At 45.3% G+C, this 19,771-nt stretch overlaps 2 protein-coding genes across 5 annotated transcripts in view; both read left to right on the forward strand.

Annotated features, from left to right (window-relative positions):
* LOC139386927 (ZZ-type zinc finger-containing protein 3-like) overlaps positions 1 to 9,202 on the forward strand; it is a 132,577-nt gene extending 123,375 nt beyond the window's left edge. For both annotated transcript variants that reach the window (XM_071132818.1, XM_071132819.1), the window contains 2 exons: positions 4,096 to 4,196; positions 6,448 to 9,202. In XM_071132818.1, the coding sequence (XP_070988919.1) occupies positions 4,096 to 4,196; positions 6,448 to 6,592 (246 nt within the window). In that variant the 3' untranslated portion in view covers positions 6,593 to 9,202. The remainder of the gene's footprint in view (positions 1 to 4,095; positions 4,197 to 6,447) is intronic.
* Positions 9,203 to 14,952: 5,750 nt separating this feature from the next.
* The window catches only part of LOC139386958 (phosphatidylinositol glycan anchor biosynthesis, class K), a 30,849-nt gene continuing 26,030 nt past the window's right edge, over positions 14,953 to 19,771 (forward strand). Inside the window, exons 1-3 of one of the 3 annotated variants that reach the window (XR_011629108.1) lie at positions 14,953 to 15,100; positions 15,847 to 15,900; positions 16,040 to 16,131. Coding sequence is in view for 1 of the 3 variants with exons in the window: in XM_071132869.1 (XP_070988970.1) it covers positions 15,017 to 15,100; positions 15,847 to 15,900; positions 16,040 to 16,131 (230 nt within the window). In the remaining 2 variants the exon portion in view is untranslated. The remainder of the gene's footprint in view (positions 15,101 to 15,846; positions 15,901 to 16,039; positions 16,132 to 19,771) is intronic. The other 2 variants (XR_011629109.1, XM_071132869.1) reach the window with 2 other exon arrangements.

Raw genomic sequence — 19,771 nt, forward strand, 5'->3', positions numbered from 1 at the left:
TCCCTCTATAACAATAAGGGGTTGTGGTAGGTAGGTAGCTGACTGTCCCTCTATAACAGTAAGGGGGTGTGGTGGGTAGGTAGCTGACTGTCTCTACTGTCCCTCTATAACAATAAGGGGGTGGTGGGTAGGTGACTGTCCCTCTATAACAGTAAGGGGGTGTGGTGGGTAGGTAGCTGACTGTCCCTCTATAAAAATAAGGGGGTGTTGGGTAGGTGACTGTCCCTCTATAACAGTAAGGGGGTGTGGTAGGTAGCTGACTGTCTCTACTGTCCCTCTATAACAGTAAGGGGGTGGTGGTTAGGTAGCTTACTGTCCCTCTATAACAATAAGGGGGTGTTGGGTAGGTGACTGTCCCTCTATAACAGTAAGGGGGTGTGGTAGGTAGCTGACTGTCTCTACTGTCCCTCTATAACAATAAGGGGGTGGTGGGTAGGTGACTGTCCCTCTATAACAGTAAGGGGGTGTGGTAGGTAGGTAGCTGACTGTCTCTACTGTCCCTCTATAACAATAAGGGGGTGTGGTAGGTAGGTAGCTGACTGTCCCTCTATAACAGTAAGGGGGTGTGGTGGTTAGGTAGGTGACTGTCCCTCTATAACAGTAAAGGGGTGTGGTGGTTAGGTAGCTGACTGTCCCTCTATAACAGTAAGGGGTTGTGGTAGGTAGGTGACTGTCCCTCTATAACAGTAAGGGGGTGGTGGGTAGGTAGCTGACTGTCTCTACTGTCCCTCTATAACAGTAGGGGGGTGTGGTGGGTAGGTAGCTGGCTGTCCCTCTATAACAGTAAGGGGGTGTGGTGGGTAGGTAGCTGACTGTCTCTACTGTCCCTCTATAACAATAAAGGGGTGGTGGGTAGGTGACTGTCCCTCTATAACAGTAAGGGGGTGGTGGGTAGGTGACTGTCCCTCTATAACAGTAAGGGGGTGGTGGGTAGGTAGGTGACTGTCCCTCTATAACAGTAAGGGGGTGTTGTAGGTAGCTGACTGTCCCTCTATAACAGTAAGGGGGTGGTGGGTGACTGTCCCTCTATAACAGTAAGGGGGTGTGGTAGGTAGGTAGCTGACTGTCCCTCTATAACAGTAAGGGGGTGTGGTGGGTAGGTAGCTGACTGTCCCTCTATAACAGTAAGGGGGTGTGGTGGGTAGGTAGGTGACTGTCCCTCTATAACAGTAAGGGGGTGTGGTGGGTAGGTAGGTGACTGTCCCTCTATAACAATAAGGGTGTGGTGGGTAGGTGACTGTCCCTCTATAACAGTAAGGGGGTGTGGTGGGTAGGTAGGTGACTGTCCCTCTATAACAATAAGGGGGTGTTGGGTAGGTGACTGTCCCTCTATAACAGTAAGGGGGTGTGGTAGGTAGCTGACTGTCCCTCTATAACAGTAAGGGGTGGTGGGTAGGTGACTGTCCCTCTATAACAGTAAGGGGGTGTGGTAGGTAGGTAGCTGACTGTCCCTCTATAACCGTAAGGGGGTGTGGTGGGTAGGTAGCTGACTGTCCCTCTATAACAGTAAGGGGGTGTGGTGGGTAGGTAGCTGACTGTCCCTCTATAACAGTAAGGGGGTATGGTAGGTAGCTGACTGTCCCTCTATAACAGTAAGGGGGTGTGGTAGGTAGGTGACTGTCCCTCTATAACAGTAAGGGGGTGGTGGGTAGGTAGCTGACTATCCCTCTATAACAGTAAATGGGTGTGGTAGGTAGCTGACTGTCTCTACTGTCCCTCTATAACAGTAAGGGGGTGTGGTGGGTAGGTAGCTGACTGTCCCTCTATAACAGTAAGGTGGTGGGTAGGTAGCTGACTGTCCCTCTATAACAATAAGGGGTTGTGGTAGGTAGGTAGGTAGCTGACTGTCCCTCTATAACAGTAAGGGGGTGTGGTGGGTAGGTAGCTGACTGTCTCTACTGTCCCTCTATAACAATAAGGGGGTGGTGGGTAGGTGACTGTCCCTCTATAACAGTAAGGGGGTGTGGTGGGTAGGTAGGTGACTGTCCCTCTATAACAATAAGGGGGTGGTGGGTAGGTGACTGTCCCTCTATAACAGTAATCAGGTGGTGGGTAGGTAGGTGACTGTCTCTACTGTCCCTCTATAACAATAAGGGGGTGTGGTAGGTAGCTGACTGTCCCTCTATAACAGTAAGGGGGTGTGGTAGGTAGGTGACTGTCCCTCTATAACAGTAAGGGGGTGTGGTAGGTAGCTGACTGTCCCTCTATAACAGTAAGGGGGTGGTGGGTAGGTAGGTGACTGTCCCTCTATAACAGTAAGGGGGTGTGGTAGGTAGGTAGCTGACTGTCCCTCTATAACAGTAAAGGGGTGTGGTGGGTAGGTAGCTGACTGTCCCTCTATAACAGTAAGGGGGTGTGGTAGGTAGCTGACTGTCCCTCTATAACAGTAAGGGGGTGTGGTGGGTAGGTAGCTGACTGTCTCTACTGTCCCTCTATAACAATAAGGGGGTGTGGTAGGTAGGTAGCTGACTGTCCCTCTATAACAGTAAGGGGGTGGTGGTTAGGTAGCTGACTGTCCCTCTATAACAGTAAGGGGGTGTGGTGGGTAGGTAGGTGACTGTCTCTCAATAACAGTAAAGGGGTGTGGTGGTTAGGTAGCTGACTGTCCCTCTATAACAGTAAGGGGGTGTGGTAGGTAGGTGACTGTCCCTCTATAACAGTAAGGGGGTGGTGGGTAGGTAGGTGACTGTCCCTCTATAACAGTAAAGGGGTGTGGTGGGTAGGTAGCTGACTGTCCCTCTATAACAGTAAGGGGGTGTGGTAGGTAGCTGACTGTCCCTCTATAACAGTAAGGGGGTGTGGTGGGTAGGTAGCTGACTGTCTCTACTGTCCCTCTATAACAATAAGGGGGTGTGGTAGGTAGGTAGCTGACTGTCCCTCTATAACAGTAAGGGGGTGGTGGTTAGGTAGCTGACTGTCCCTCTATAACAGTAAGGGGGTGTGGTGGGTAGGTAGGTGACTGTCCCTCAATAACAGTAAAGGGGTGTGGTGGTTAGGTAGCTGACTGTCCCTCTATAACAGTAAGGGGGTGTGGTAGGTAGCTGACTGTCCCTCTATAACAGTAAGGGGGTGGTGGGTAGGTAGCTGACTGTCCCTCTATAACAGTAAAGGGGTGTGGTAGGTAGCTGACTGTCTCTACTGTCCCTCTATAACAGTAAGGGGGTGTGGTGGGAATGGTAGCTGACTGTCCCTCTATAACAGTAAGGGGGTGTGGTGGGTAGGTAGCTGACTGTCTCTACTGTCCCTCTATAACAATAAGGGGGTGGTGGGTAGGTGACTGTCCCTCTATAACAGTAAGGGGGTGTGGTGGGTAGGTAGGTGACTGTCCCTCTATAACAATAAGGGGGTGGTGGGTAGCTGACTGTCCCTCTATAACAGTAAGGGGGTGTGGTGGGTAGGTAGCTGACTGTCCCTCTATAACAGTAAGGGGGTGTGGTGGGTAGGTAGGTGACTGTCCCTCTATAACAGTAAGGGGGTGTGGTGGGTAGGTAGCTGACTGTCTCTACTGTCCCTCTATAACAATAAGGGGGTGTGGTAGGTAGGTAGCTGACTTTCCCTCTATAACAATAAGGCCTGAGTTTGCAGAGTGCCTGGGTTCAGCTCTTAACCGTGGTATATTGACCACATACCACAAACCCCAGAGGTGCCTCATTGCTGTTATAAACTGGTTACCAATGTAATATTAACAAATGTAAAAATAAATGTTTTGGTAATACCCGCGGTAAATGGTCTGACATACCACGGCTGTCAGCCAATCAGCATTCGGGGCTCGAACCTACCCAGATTAAATTGGCCGTTATAAATTGGGTGGTTCGAGCTCTGAATGCTCAGCGTTGCGTCGTACCTATGAACAGCCCTTAGCCGTGGTATATTGGCCTTATACCACCCCCCCCCCCCCCCAGGTGCCTTATTGCTATTATAAGCTGGTTACCAACAGAAATTGAACAGAAAACTAGTATTCTTACATCACACCTGTGGTATATTGTCTAATATACACAAGTCTGAAATGTTGTTTCAGCCAATCAGCATCCAGGACCCATACTTCCCGGTTTATAATGGCATGTTAACCCTGTGCTCCTGTGTCTCTCTCTGCAGTGTGACGTGTGTGGTGTGGAGCCCATTCAGGGCGTGCGGTGGCATTGTCAGGACTGTCCCTCAGACAACGCTGTGGACTTCTGTTCCAACTGCTCCGACTGGTGAGTCCTGCCTGGCTGGGGCTCTGTTCATCAGGCTAGAAATGGGTTAAAACAATTTTTTTAAACACAGCCAAACAGGCACTATGTGTTGACTGAGGTCTGTTCAGTAGGAACCAAACAGGACTATGTGTTGACAGGTCTGTTCAGTAGGAACCAAACAGGACAATGTGTTGACAGGTCTGTTCAGTAGGAACCAAACAGGACAATGTGTTGACTGAGATTCAGTAGGAACCAAACAGGACAATGTGTTGACTGAGGTCTGTTCAGTAGGAACCAAACAGGACTGTGTGTTGACTGAGGTCTGTTCAGTAGGAACCAAACAGGATAATGTGTTGACTGAGGTCTGTTCAGTAGGAACCAAACAGGACAATGTGTTGACTGAGGTCTGTTCAATAGGAACCAAACAGGACTATGTGTTGACTGAGGTCTGTTCAGTAGGAGCCAAACAGGCACTATGTGTTGACTGAGGTTCAGTAGGAACCAAACAGGACTATGTGTTGACTGAGGTCTGTTCAGTAGGACCCAAACAGGACTATGTGTTGACTGAGGTCTGTACAGTAGGAACCAAACAGCTCTATGTGTTGACTGAGGATCAGTAGGAACCAAACAGGACTATGTGTTGACTGAGGTCTCTTCAGTAGGAACCAAACAGGACTATGTGTTGACTGAGGTCTGTTCAGTAGGAATCAAATAGGCTGGGAGTGAACAGCTCTAACAGATTTACAAACAGCTCTAATAGATGATTTACAAACAGCTCTAACAGATTTACAAACAGCTCTAACAGATGATTTACAAACAGCTCTAACAGATGATTTACAAACAGCTCTAACAGATGATTTACAAACAGCTCTAACAGATGATTTACAAACAGCTCTAATAGATTTACAAACAGCTCTAACAGATGATTTACAAACAGCTCTAACAGATGATTTACAAACAGCTCTAACAGATGATTTACAAACACCTCTAATAGATTTACAAACAGCTCTAATAGATTTACAAACAGCTTTAATAGATGATTTACAAACAGATCTAATAGATGATTTACAAACAGCTTTAACAGATGATTTACAAACAGCTCTAACAGATTTACAAACAGCTCTAATAGATTTACAAACAGCTCTAACAGATTTACAAACAGCTCTAATAGATTTACAAACAGCTTTAATAGATGATTTACAAACAGCTCTAACAGATGATTTACAAACAGCTCTAACAGATGATTTACAAACAGCTCTAATAGATGATTTACAAACAGCTCTAACAGATTTACAAACAGCTCTAATAGATTTACAAACAGCTCTAACAGATGATTTACAAACAGCTCTAACAGATGATTTACAAACAGCTCTAATAGATGATTTACAAACAGCTCTAACAGATGATTTACAAACAGCTCTAACAGATTTACAAACAGCTCTAACAGATTTACAAACAGCTCTAATAGATGATTTACAAACAGCTCTAATAGATTTACAAACAGCTCTAATAGATGATTTACAAACAGCTCTAATAGATTTACAAACCGCTCTAATAGATGATTTACAAACAGCTCTAATAGATTTACAAACAGCTCTAATAGATTTACAAACAGCTCTAACAGATGATTTACAAACAGCTCTAATAGATTTACAAACAGCTCTAATAGATTTACAAACAGCTCTAATAGATGATTTACAAATAGCTCTAACAGATTTACAAACAGCTCTAACAGATGATTTACAAACAGCTCTAACAGATTTACAAACAGCTCTAATAGATGATTTACAAACAGCTCTAACAGATGATTTACAAACAGCTCTAATAGATGATTTACAAATAGCTCTAACAGATTTACAAACAGCTCTAACAGATGATTTACAAACAGCTCTAATGGATGATTTACAAACAGCTCTAACAGATGATTTACAAACAGCTCTAACAGATGATTTACAAACAGCTCTAACAGATGATTTACAAACAGCTCTAATAGATTTACAAACAGCTCTAACACTAAAAGGTCATGATCATAATTTTCACAATTTCACAGTATTATTTCATCCTCATAGTGTAAAAATATATTTAAAATACAGGAAAAACACATTTTTGACTACATTGGGCCTTTAAGAACAAGTCTACCTTTCTACACGTTTCCTAATGGCCGTTTATGAACCTACACATTAGCAGCCTTGTTGCGTCTGTCGTAGATAACTTTTCACAGTTTAAACGGTTAGTTATTAACCTCTTAACCCTCGTTTGTCCCCTCCCCCAGCCTGTACAAGACTGAGAGCCACACGCCAGACCACCATCTGGAGCCTGTCCATCACCATGAGACCTTCCTAGACAGGGACTACTGTCTGGCTCAGACCCCTGGATATAACTACCTGGACCCCAACTACTATCCTGCTAACAGATGACGGGGGCCACAGACTGGCCCCTGAACTCCAGCCTATGCCTCAGCCCAGGGGCCATAGTTTTAGTTACACACGAAGGGTCCCTAGCATCCAGGGGCCACAGACACCCAGCCTCAGCCCACACAGCTAGCCTACTACGACAACTAGCCTGCAGATCCCAGGGGCCACAGTTACCCAGCCTCAGCCCACACAGCTAGCCTCAGTCAGCTAGGCTACGACAGCTAGCCTCAGCTAGCCTCCAGATCCCAGAGTTCACAGTTTCAGCTACACCCCAGCGGCCCCTAGCCCCAGACTCAACCTACAGCAGCAACCAACTGGTAGTGTGTGGCGCCATGGCTCATGGCTCTGTCTCTCAGACCCGAATCTAGACGGTTCTCACACCAGCTACTCTGCTCACCCCGCCCTGCTAGCCCAGCAGACTGGCAGGAATCCCATTGGTGGTGGTGGGGGGAGGTGAAACTGGCTGCCCAGCAGACTCCATTTTGGCTCTAAGAAGAGGTCTGGGACACGCTCACTTCTCTGACCGGTTACCATAACAACCAACAAACTGAACAGAACAGTCTCTGAAAAATATACGAAAAAATAACACTATAAAAAAAATAAAAAAATATGAAAAGGGCACACCGACATTCCTGACCGCCAAGAAAGACTCAAGGAGGGCCATCCTCTTCCTCCTCCTCCTCTCCCCCATACCTCTGTGTGCTGCTTGTTAACCTGAGGTGTGTTGATGGTAGTGTGGGGGTCTGGTTGATGAGTGAATATGTTCCTCGATAGATATTTGTCATTGAGTATTTCTGGTGAATCAAGCCTCTTCTGTTGTGAACTGGAGGCGGGGTTGAGAAAGGAGCTTGATGCTGATGAGAGGCGTGTCTTTCATTCCTACTAGGTTTTAAACCAATCAGAAGACAGGCATTTTCTGATGTAACTCACACAGCGGGTGTTGTCAGATGAAGCCATGGTAACGGACCCCTGACACACCTCCACCTCACGTCTCCATAGAGATAATGTCAGCCAGCAGCTAGTCACCTCTGTCACTCTCCTCTCTTCTATCTCCTCTTCCCCCTCACCTCTCTCTCACCTCTCTCTATCGTCTCTTCCCTCTCTCTCCGCTCTTCTCCCTCACATCTCTCTCTCCTCTCTTCTCCCTCACCTCTCTGTCTCCTCTCTTCTCCCTCACCTCTCTCTCTTCCCCCTTACCTATCTTCTCTTCCCTCTCTCTCCTCTCTTCTCCCTCACCTCTCTCTCTCTTCTCTTCCCTCTCTCCTCTCTTCTCCCTCACCTCTGTCTCCTCTCTTCTCCCTCACCTCTCTCTCTTCTCTTCCCTCTCTCTCCTCTCATCTCCCTCACCTCTCTCTCTCCTCTCTTTTCCCCCTCACCTCTCTCTCTCCTCTCTTCTCCCTCTCTCCTCTCTTCTCTTCCCCCTGACCTCTCTCTCTCCTCTCTTCTCTTCCCCCTCACCTCTCTCCTCTCTTCTCTTCCCCCTCACCTCTCTCTCTCCTCTCTTCTCTTCCCCCTCACCTCTCTCTCTCCTCTCTTCTCTCTTCTCTTCCCCCTCTTCTCTCTTCTCCCTCACCTCTTTCTTTCTCTAATATCTGTTCAGTCGCCAACAGAGAAGCACTAGAGCACAGAGAGCTGATGGAAGACTTGTGAATCTTAAACTTGTGATGAAAAATGAAAATATATTGTTTTTCTTTTCAATGTGTTTGATGCTGTTGTTTGATCAGGTGGTTAATCATGTAGTTGATCATGTGGTTGATCACATGCAGAAAGTATAATAATAGTAGCCCAGTGGTAACTATGACGACAACCTAAAGCTAGTTGCCATCTGTGGGCCATTTTTTTTTTTTATGAATCAATCACACCTCTGAACCCCTGGCCTCGAACCTTGACCTTCAACCCCTGACCTCTATTCAACTGCCCCATCAGCAAGCCTCTAGATAAGGGGTAGACCACCCCGTTCCAACGAGGCACCACACCTGACCAACTGAGCTAATTGATCAGTTCAGTGATCTATCTATTCAACACAGCTGGTATTCCAGGACGGTTAAATCAAAAACATGAAGTGGCTCCAGGATCTGGGATCAGCCTACCCTTGTTTTAGATCCTCTAAGTCAGGGTTATCCAACCGCTGTCCAGGGTCGCCTACCCTTGTTTTAGATCCTCTAAGTCGGGGTTATCCAAACACTGTCCTGAGTGCACGTTTTGTTTGTTGTCCTAACACGACACAGCTGATTGAAATAACCAACTCATCGTCAATCTTTGATTCTTTTTAATCAGCTGTGTAGTGCTAGGACAACAAGCCAAAACGTTGTTGCCCAAAGGGCCGAGTTTGTGAAACTGCTGTAGAGTTAGCCTGTTTGCCTCAACGTCCAATTTAAAAGATTGTATTTTTAAAAAAACGAAGAGAAGAATGGAGGAGGTGGTGATTTGGTTGATGATTTTGTGGCAGTGGAAATCTCTCGCCCCACGTTATTTTATACACACATTTTTGTCATCCTTAATTGAGTAGATGCCCACTACCCACCATGCACTGCTTCTGTAACTGTGTATAACAGTATGTTCTTAACTGCTAGAGGATATCTGTGGAAATAAAAGTATGTGAATAGTAATCTATATCCTTAGTCCTCTGTTATTCTGTGGATTTATTATTGCTGCCTCCAGTATATAATAGTATATTATAATGTGCTGTGGTTGGCTCATTTGTGACCAAAAGCCATGTTGACCTGATTCATGTGATCCCATGTATCAGAGAATCTTTATTCCCTTTTAATAAAATAACACAAGTATTAATCATTGTTTTATTTAAACCTATGATTTGGGAGGGAGTCATGTTCAGAGTGAAACCAAGGTTTCTTGTACAAATGAGCTCTGTAATTACAAAGATACACACATCAAATACAAAACAAGAATACAATACAAGTTCATAGAAAATAAATACATTGTTCAGTAAGGAAGCCTGGTGGTTCTGGTGGACCCACAAGGTGGATCTGGTGGACCCTCACAGTGGTTCTGGTGGACCCACACGGTGGTTCTGGTGGACCCACACGGTGGTTCTGGTGGACCCACACAGTGGTTCTGGTGGACCCACACGGTGGTTCTGGTGGACCCACAAGGTGGATCTGGTGGACCCTCACGGTGGCGCCGGTGGCTTTGACTGATGGGCATGCTGGACCCACACGGTGGTTCTGGTGTACCCACAAGGTGGTTCTTGTGGACCCACAAGGTGGTTCTGGTGGACCCACACGGTGGCGCCGGTGGCATTGACTGATGGGCATGCTGGACCCACACGGTGGTTCTGGTGGACCCACACGGTGGTTCTGGTGGACCCACATGGTGGTTCTGGTGGACCCACACGGTGGTTCTGGTGGACCCACACGGTGGCGCCGGTGGCTTTGACTGATGGGCATGCTGGACCCACACGGTGGTTCTGGTGGACCCACACGGTGGTTCTGGTGGACCCACACGGGTAGTGTGAGGTTATTTATACAAATATATTTTGTTTCAGCAAGATTTCTATCTACTGTTACTTAGTAGACATCATTATATTGATTCATCTATTAGTTATATTGGTTAATCTATTAGTCATTATATTGGTTAATCTATTAGTCATTATATTGGTTAATCTATTAGTTATATTGGTTAATCTATTAGTTATATTGGTTAGTCTATTAGTCATTATATTGATTAATATATTAGTCATTATATTGGTTAATCTATTAGTTATATTGGTTCATCTATTAGTCATTATATTGGTTAGTCTATTAGTCATTATATTGGTTAGTCTATTAGTCATTATATTGGTTAATATATTAGTCATTATATTGGTTAATCTATTAGTCATATTGGTTAATCTATTAGTCATATTGGTTAATCTATTAGTCATTATATTGGTTAATCTATTAGTCATATTGGTTAATATATTAGTCATTATATTGGTTAATATATTAGTCATTATATTGGTTAATCTATTAGTCATATTGGTTAATCTATTAGTCATATTGGTTAATCTATTAGTCATTATATTGGTTAATCTATTAGTCATATTGGTTAATCTATTAGTCATTATATTGGTTAAGCTATTAGTCATTATATTGGTTAATCTATTAGTCATTATATTGGTTAATCTATTAGTCATGTTGGTTAATCTATTAGTCATTATATTGGTTATGTTGTTTGATCCTGCTGGTCATCTATGAACGTTTGAACATCTTGAGGAACGATCTGGCCTTAATGGCCGTGTACTCTAATCATTTCCACCTGTCTGTCTCTCTGTCTATCTATCTCTCTCTGTCTGTCTCTCGCTGACTAGGCCTCACTGCAGATACACTGTGACAATCTTACTCTCAAAAGCAAGGAGAACGTGTTCTTTGTATTCCAGAATTGTTCACGATATTGGCCCACAGTCGACTCCTGTGATACGTCCCCAATGGCACCCTATTCCCTATATAGAGTGCACTACTTTACACCAGAGCCCTATGGAACCCTATTCCCTATATAGTGCACTACTTTAGACCAGAGCCCTATGGCACCCTATTCCCTATATAGAGTGCACTACTTTACACCAGAGTCCTATGGGGCCCTATTCCCTACATAGTGCACTACTTTACACCAGAGCCCTATGGAACCCTATTCCCTATATAGTGCACTACTTTAGACCAGAGCCCTATGGAACCCTATTCCCTACATAGTGCACTACTTTACACCAGAGCCCTATGGAACCCTATTCCCTATATAGTGCACTACTTTAGACCAGAGTCCTATGGGACCCTATTCCCTATATAGGGCACTACTTTAGACCAGAGGCCAATGGAACCCTATTCCCTATATAGTGCACTACTTTAGACCATATATATATACACATATATACACACACACACACTACCGTTCAAAAGTTTGGTGTCATTTAGAAATGTCCTTGTTTTTGAAAGAAAAGCCAATTGTCTGTTCAAATAACATCAAATTGATCAGAAATACAGTGTAGACATTGTTAATGTTGTAAATGACTATTGTAGCTGGAAACGGCTGATTGTTGTTCTGAGTAAAGAAGCAATAAAACTGGCCTTTAGACTAGTTGAGTATCTGGTGCATCAGCATTTGTGGGTTCGATTACAGGCTCAAAATGGCCAGAAACAAAAAACTTTCTTCTGAAACTCGTCAGTCTATTCTTGTTCTGAGAAATAAAGGCTATTCCATGCGAGAAATTGCCAAGAAACTGAAGATCTCGTACAACGCTGTGTACTACTCCCTTCACAGAACAGCGCAAACTGGCTCTAACCAGAATAGAAAGAGGAGTGGGAGGCCACGGTGCACAACTTAGCAAGAGGACAAGTACATTAGAGTGTCTAGTTTGAGAAACAGACACCTCACAAGTCCTCAACTGGCAGCTTCATTAAATAGTACCCTCAAAACACCAGTCTCAATGCCAACAGTGAAGAGGCATCTCCGGGATGCTGGCCTTCTCAGTGTAAAGGAGAGAAAATATCAAATCAAAGTTTATTTGTCACGTGCGCCGAATACAACAGGTGTAGTAGACCTTACAGTGAAATGCTGAATACAACAGGTGTAGTAGACCTCACAGTGAAATGCTGAATACAACAGGTGTAGTAGACCTCACAGTGAAATGCTGAATACAACAGGTGTAGTAGACCTTACAGTGAAATGCTGAATACAACAGGTATAGTAGACCTTACAGTGAAATGCTGAATACAACAGGTGTAGTAGACCTCACAGTGAAATGCTGAATACAACAGGTGTAGTAGACCTTACAGTGAAATGCTGAATACAACAGGTGTAGTAGACCTTACAGTGAAATGCTGAATACAACAGGTGTAGTAGACCTTACAGTGAAATGCTGAATACAACAGGTGTAGTAGACCTCACAGTGAAATGCTGAATACAACAGGTGTACTAGACCTGACAGTGAAATGCTGAATACAACAGGTGTAGTAGACCTCACAGTGAAATGCTGAATACAACAGGTGTAGTAGACCTCACAGTGAAATGCTGAATACAACAGGTGTAGTAGACCTTACAGTGAAATGCTGAATACAACAGGTGTAGTAGACCTTACAGTGAAATGCTGAATACAACAGGTGTAGTAGACCTTACAGTGAAATGCTGAATACAACAGGTGTAGTAGACCTTACAGTGAAATGCTGAATACAACAGGTGTAGTAGACCTTTCAGTGAAATGCTGAATACAACAGGTGTAGTAGACCTCACAGTGAAATGCTGAATACAACAGGTGTAGGTAGACCTTACAGTGAAATGCTGAATACAACAGGTGTAGTAGACCTTACAGTGAAATGCTTACTTACAGGCTCTAACCAATAGTGCAAACAAGGTGTTAGGTGAACAATAGGTAAGTAAAGAAATAAAAACAACAGTAAAAAGAGTGTGAATAACAGTAGCGAGGCTATACACACAGACACTGGTTAGTCAGGCTGATTGAGGTAGTGTGTACATGTAGATATACACAGACACCTGTTAGTCAGGCTGATTGAGGTAGTATGTACATGTAGTTATATACAGACACCTGTTAGTCAGGCTGATTGAGGTAGTATGTACATGTAGATATATACAGACACCTGTTAGTCAGGCTGATTGAGGTAGTATGTACATGTAGATATATACAGACACCTGTTAGTCAGGCTGATTGAGGTAGTATGTACATGTAGATATGGTTAAAGTGACTATGCATATATGATAAACAGAGAGTAGCAGCAGCGTAAAAAGAGGGTTTGGCGGGTGGTGGGACACAATGCAGATAGCCCGGTTAGCCAATGTGAGGGAGCACTGGTTGGTCGGGACAATTGAGGTAGTATGTACATGAATGTATAGTTAGTGACTATGCATATATGATAAACAGAGAGTAGCAGCAGCGTTAAAGAGGGGTTGGGGGGGAACACAATGCAAATAGTCTGGGTAATCATTGGTTACCTGTTCAGGAGTCTTATGGCTTGGGGGTAAAAACTGTTGAGAAGCCTAGACTTGGCACTCCGGTACCGCTTGCCATGCGGTAGCAGAGAGAACAGTCTATGACTGGGGTGGCTGGGGTCTTTGACAATTTTTAGGCCCTTAATTTGACAACGCCTGGTGGAGAGGTCCTGGATGAAAGGGAGCTTTGCCCCAGTGATGTACTGGGACGTACGCACTACCCTCTGTAGTGCCATGCGGTCGGAGGCCGAGCAGTTGCCGTACCAGGCAGTGATTCAACCAGTGCTCTCGATGTTGCAGCTGTAGAACCTTTTGAGGATCTCAGGACCCATGCCAACATTTTTTAGTTTCCTGAGGGGGAATAGGTTTTGTCGTGCCCTCTTCACGACTGTCTTGGTGTGCTTGGACCATTTGGATCAATATGGGCCAAGTGTGGAGGAACACATGATTATGGTGACTGAGAGAGAAATGTTAAGGTTCAGTGTTGTAATTGAGGGGGTTGAACAGGTGTAGAGAGAGACTAGAGAGGCTCATAGATCTAGAATCAGTCATGATGTATCATATGCAGAGGCTATAAGACAGATTGGTGGAATCACAGTGAGGACTGATGGAGCTTCCATGGCTGGTCCTGACCTGTACGAAGTGGACCCAATGTCAGGACTGGTGTTTCTGCTGGTCCTGACCTGTACGAAGTGGACCTAATGTCAGGACTGGTGTTTCTGCTGGTCCTGACCTGTACGAAGTGGACCTAATGTCAGGACTGGTGTTTCTGCTGGTCCTGACCTGTACGAAGTGGACCTAATGTCAGGACTGGTGTTTCTGCTGGTCCTGACCTGTACGAAGTGGACCTAATGTCAGGACTGGTGCTTCTGCTGGTCCTGACCTGTACGAAGTGGACCTAATGTCAGGGCTGGTGTTTCTGCTGGTCCTGACCTGTACGAAATGGACCTAATGTCAGGACTGGTGTTTCTGCTGGTCCTGACCTGTACGAAATGGACCTAATGTCAGGGCTGGTGTTTCTGCTGCTCCTGGCCTGTATGAAGTGGCCCTAATGTCAGGACTGGTGCTTCTGCTGGTCCTGGCATGGTTTCGATACCTTTTCCAAAATCTTGTCATCATGAATGTGCAGGGTCAAAGGACACTTTGAAAGTAAATAAACTTCATAGCTTTCATTGGTAAGGTTATCAACATGACTTGGATGTGGAAAGCAGAAATGCCAGGTTTAAGGTTATAGTGGATATGGCGAAATAGTTACTGTCAAAATGGCTGTTGACATGCTGAATCATCTTAAATGTGGATTGTTTCAGTATTGAATATATATATTTTTTCTTAGTACAGAATTTGTCAGACCACGATTAATTGTACACTCCAGCACAGTAGGTGGCGGCATGCACCTTCAACGTTAGTTTGCGGACCGTGATATCATCAAAGAAGAAGAAGCACGTAGCACCTACGTCATCTGAGGGCGATAGCTCTTCCTGTAGTAGCAACATGGCTAGCTGCTGTTCCCTGAAAGTATTGACACTTTTCAGCCTGTTTATTGTTCCTGGCGCGGTGGAAAGTAATAATATCGAGGTAAATATATAGCACCTTTTTTCTTAGCGATACTCGTTCAAAAATATTCGTTTCACCTTGCTGTTTAACCACTACTGCTTGCTAATCTAGTTAGCTAAGTTAGCTAATGTTAATATCCCTGTCTGATCTTGTTCTGTCGTTTGTACATTGTACATCTTGCTAGGCTAGCTAACTAACTAACTGTTTGCTACAAAGACTATTTTTACTATGGTCCACTCTATATGTCCAGTCAGACTCTTCTTTAAACACAGTAAGGAAATGTAGCTTTTTGGACCAAATCATCAGGGATGTACCAGAGATGACTGAGGAGATGTGGAATCGTTTTAATGTGTACGTTGTGGCCGCACGGGGATGGGCCGCACGGGGCATTCTGGGTAAACTCCGGGACCAACCGTGTTTAGCCACCAGTGAGTGGTATGTAGGGTGGTATGCTGCTGGCATTTTGAAGCATCACTTTATTCCTCACATGTTGGTAACAATTGCTAATATTTTGGCCACTTTGTATTAGTAGTCCATTTCGTTCTGAAGTTATCGACAGTCGCACATAGTCGAAACATCTTGATTCTATGTTTAGGGGAAATATTTTGTAAATAAAGTGACTCGAAAATAAAAAAAACGCATCCGGCGCATTGACCAGCGCCAACCTGCCACCACTCTCCATACTCTATTGTTATGTCCTTGTGTGCTGGTCAATACAATGGTACCCGACCTAACGAACTACCCTTAACCTTTTTGAAATGTTGCAGGCTAAAGCTGGTCAATTCTTCAGCAGTGGACACACAAACAACTGGGCAGTTTTGGTGAGTAATTATGCACACACACACACACACACACACACTTCAATCGTAATATGTTTTTTATGAAGTGTCCAAGATGTTGAATTTTGTGCTTTCTGCATTAACATTTAATGCAAAATTAACTCTGTCCTTTTCCTCATAGGTGTGCACATCCAGATTCTGGTTCAACTATCGTCATGTGGCCAACACACTATCTGTGTACCGTAGTGTCAAGAGACTGGGCATCCCAGACAGGTAGCTAACCATACAATACCAGGCCAAGTATCACAATACCACGGTAAGGGGGGGGGTGATCAGTGGCCTAGCATCCTGTTCGCCCCGTCCCCCGGACACTTGTTCACATTTTCTAAACGTTCTCAAAAAACCTGTCACCGATATTCACACATTTACTCACTACAACACATAGTGAATTTAACTTCATGCTGTTCAATGTATAATAGAATACTGCATAGAATGGCTGATTTGCTCATCTTTGTAAAGGCCTCGCTGTGATATAGATGGAGGAATGAATATACACTACATAATGATCTGTATGTCAGTCAGGGGACAACACTAGATAATGATCTGTATGTCAGTCAGGGGACAACACTACATAATGATCTGTATGTCAGTCAGGAGACAACACTACATAATGATCTGTATGTCATTGTGTCAGTCAGGGGACAACACTACATCATGATCTGTATGTCAGTCAGGAGACAACACTACATAATGATCTGTATGTCATTGTGTCAGTCAGGAGACAACACTAGATAATGATCTGTATGTCAGTCAGGGGACAACACTACATAATGATCTGTATGTCAGTCAGGAGACAACACTACATAATGATCTGTATGTCATTGTGTCAGTCAGGGGACAACACTACATAATGATCTGTATGTCAGTCAGGAGACAACACTACATAATGATCTGTATGTCATTGTGTCAGTCAGGGGACAACACTACATCATGATCTGTATGTCAGTCAGGAGACAACACTACATAATGATCTGTATGTCATTGTGTCAGTCAGGAGACAACACTAGATAATGATCTGTATGTCAGTCAGGGGACAACACTACATAATGATCTGTATGTCAGTCAGGAGACAACACTACATAATGATCTGTATGTCATTGTGTCAGTCAGGGGACAACACTACATAATGATCTGTATGTCAGTCAGGAGACAACACTACATAATGATCTGTATGTCATTGTGTCAGTCAGGGGACAACACTACATAATGATCTGTATGTCAGTTAGGGGACAACACTACATAATGATCTGTATGTCATTGTGTCAGTCAGGGGACAACACTACATAATGATCTGTATGTCAGTTAGGGGACAACACTACATAATGATCTGTATGTCAGTCAGGAGACAACACTACATAATGATCTGTATGTCATTGTGTCAGTCAGGGGACAGACAACACTACATAATGATCTGTATGTCAGTGTGTGAGTCAGGGGACAACACTACATAATGATCTGTATGTCAGTGTGTCAGTCAGGGGACAACACTACATAATGATCTGTGTGTCAGTCAGGAGACAACACTACATAATGATCTGTATGGGGACAACACTACATAATGATCTGTATGGGGACAACACTACATAATGATCTGTATGGGGACACCTCTCTCGTAATATGGGTCATATTGAACGCCTGTCCCGAAGCGGTGCTCCATTTTCCCTCTGACACTGAGGCTGCATGCCAGTGACCTATCAAAGTCTCCTCAGACTGGTCTGTGCTCTTGCTATAACAGGCAATTCAATTATACAATATATCAACGTTGCTCATTTTGCGCGCTGATCCAATGTAACAGTGGAGAAATGTAACAGAACTCTCCTCAAGGTCTGGGCCTGCATCACAGCTAAATTATATATATTTAAAACTGGTGGAGTTTTAGGCGCACGTAAAGAGCAGATGGAGCGAAGCAGGTGATTGAGGACTGGTTAGGGGATGCTGAGAGAAGCAGGTGAGTGAGGACTGGTTAGGGGATGCTGAGAGAAGCAGGTGAGTGAGGACTGGTTAGGGGATGCTGAGAGAAGCAGGTGAGTGAGGACTGGTTAGGGGATGCTGAGAGAAGCAGGTGAGTGAGGACTGGTTAGGGGATGCTGAGAGAAGCAGGTGAGTGAGGGCTGGTTAGGGGATGCTGAGAGAAGCAGGTGAGTGAGGACTGGTTAGGGGATGCTGAGAGAAGCAGGTGAGTGAGGACTGGTTAGGGGATGCTGAGAGAAGCAGGTGAGTGAGGACTGGTTAGGGGATGCTGAGAGAAGCAGGTGAGTGAGGACTGGTTAGGGGATGCTGAGAGAAGCAGGTGAGTGAGGGCTGGTTAGGGGATGCTGAGAGAAGCAGGTGAGTGAGGACTGGTTAGGGGATGCTGAGAGAAGCAGGTGAGTGAGGACTGGTTAGGGGATGCTGAGAGAAGCAGGTGAGTGAGGACTGGTTAGGGGATGCTGAGAGAAGCAGGTGAGTGAGGACTGGTTAGGGGATGCTGAGAGAAGCAGGTGAGTGAGGACTGGTTAGGGGATGCTGAGAGAAGCAGGTGAGTGAGGACTGGTTAGGGGATGCTGAGAGAAGCAGGTGAGTGATGTCTGGTTAGGGGATGCTGAGAGAAGCAGGTGAGTGATGTCTGGTTAGGGGATGCTGAGAGAAGCAGGTGAGTGAGGGCTGGTTAGGGGATGCTGAGAGAAGCAGGTGAGTGAGGACTGGTTAGGGGATGCTGAGAGAAGCAGGTGAGTGAGGGCTGGTTAGGGGATGCTGAGAGAAGCATGTGAGTGAGGACTGGTTAGGGGATGCTGAGAGAAGCAGGTGAGTGAGGACTGGTTAGGGGATGCTGAGAGAAGCAGGTGAGTGAGGACTGGTTAGGGGATGCTGAGAGAAGCAGGTGAGTGAGGACTGGTTAGGGGATGCTGAGAGAAGCAGGTGAGTGATGTCTGGTTAGGGGATGCTGAGAGAAGCAGGTGAGTGAGGGCTGGTTAGGGGATGCTGAGAGAAGCAGGTGAGTGAGGGCTGGTTAGGGGATGCTGAGAGAAGCAGGTGAGTGAGTAGGTGATGCAGCTGGCTGATAACAGCTGCCATATGTGATATGCACGTGAAGAGGATACTATTGGCCCGGTGCATACAAGAGACTAGTGGCCGTTGATTAAATTCAACTGATTGTATAAGCGTTTTCTAACAGGCTTCAGTAGTTTCTTTAGATCGGTAGGGCTGGGAAGAGTTGATTGTAATCATATGAGACGGTATTCTAAAATGGTACTAGTCTGTACCAGTTATGGACCACAGGTTCTGTCTCTGTACCACAGGGTCTGTCTGACAGAGTGCTGCTCCACCACAGGGTCTGTCTCTGTACCACAGGGTCTGTCTCTGTACCACAGGGTCTGTCTGACAGAGTGCTGCTCCACCACAGGGTCTGTCTGTCTGACAGAGTGCTGCTCCACCACAGGGTCTGTCTGTCTGACAGAGTGCTGCTCCACCACAGGGTGGGTCTGTCTGACAGAGTGCTGCTCCACCACAGGGTCTGTCTGTCTGACAGAGTGCTGCTCCACCACAGGGTGTGTCTGTCTGACAGAGTGCTGCTCCACCACAGGGTCTGTCTGTCTGACAGAGTGCTGCTCCACCACAGGGTCTGTCTGTCTGACAGAGTGCTGCTCCACCACAGGGTCTGTCTGTCTGACAGAGTGCTGCTCCACCACAGGGTCTGTCTGTCTGACAGAGTGCTGCTCCACCACAGGGTCTGTCTGTCTGACAGAGTGCTGCTCCACCACAGGGTCTGTCTGTCTGACAGAGTGCTGCTCCACCACAGGGTCTGTCTGTCTGACAGAGTGCTGCTCCACCACAGGGTCTGTCTGTCTGACAGAGTGCTGCTCCACCACAGGGT

Source organism: Oncorhynchus clarkii, chromosome 28 (assembly GCF_045791955.1).
Source record: "Oncorhynchus clarkii lewisi isolate Uvic-CL-2024 chromosome 28, UVic_Ocla_1.0, whole genome shotgun sequence".
Taxonomy (NCBI): Eukaryota; Metazoa; Chordata; class Actinopteri; order Salmoniformes; family Salmonidae; genus Oncorhynchus; species Oncorhynchus clarkii.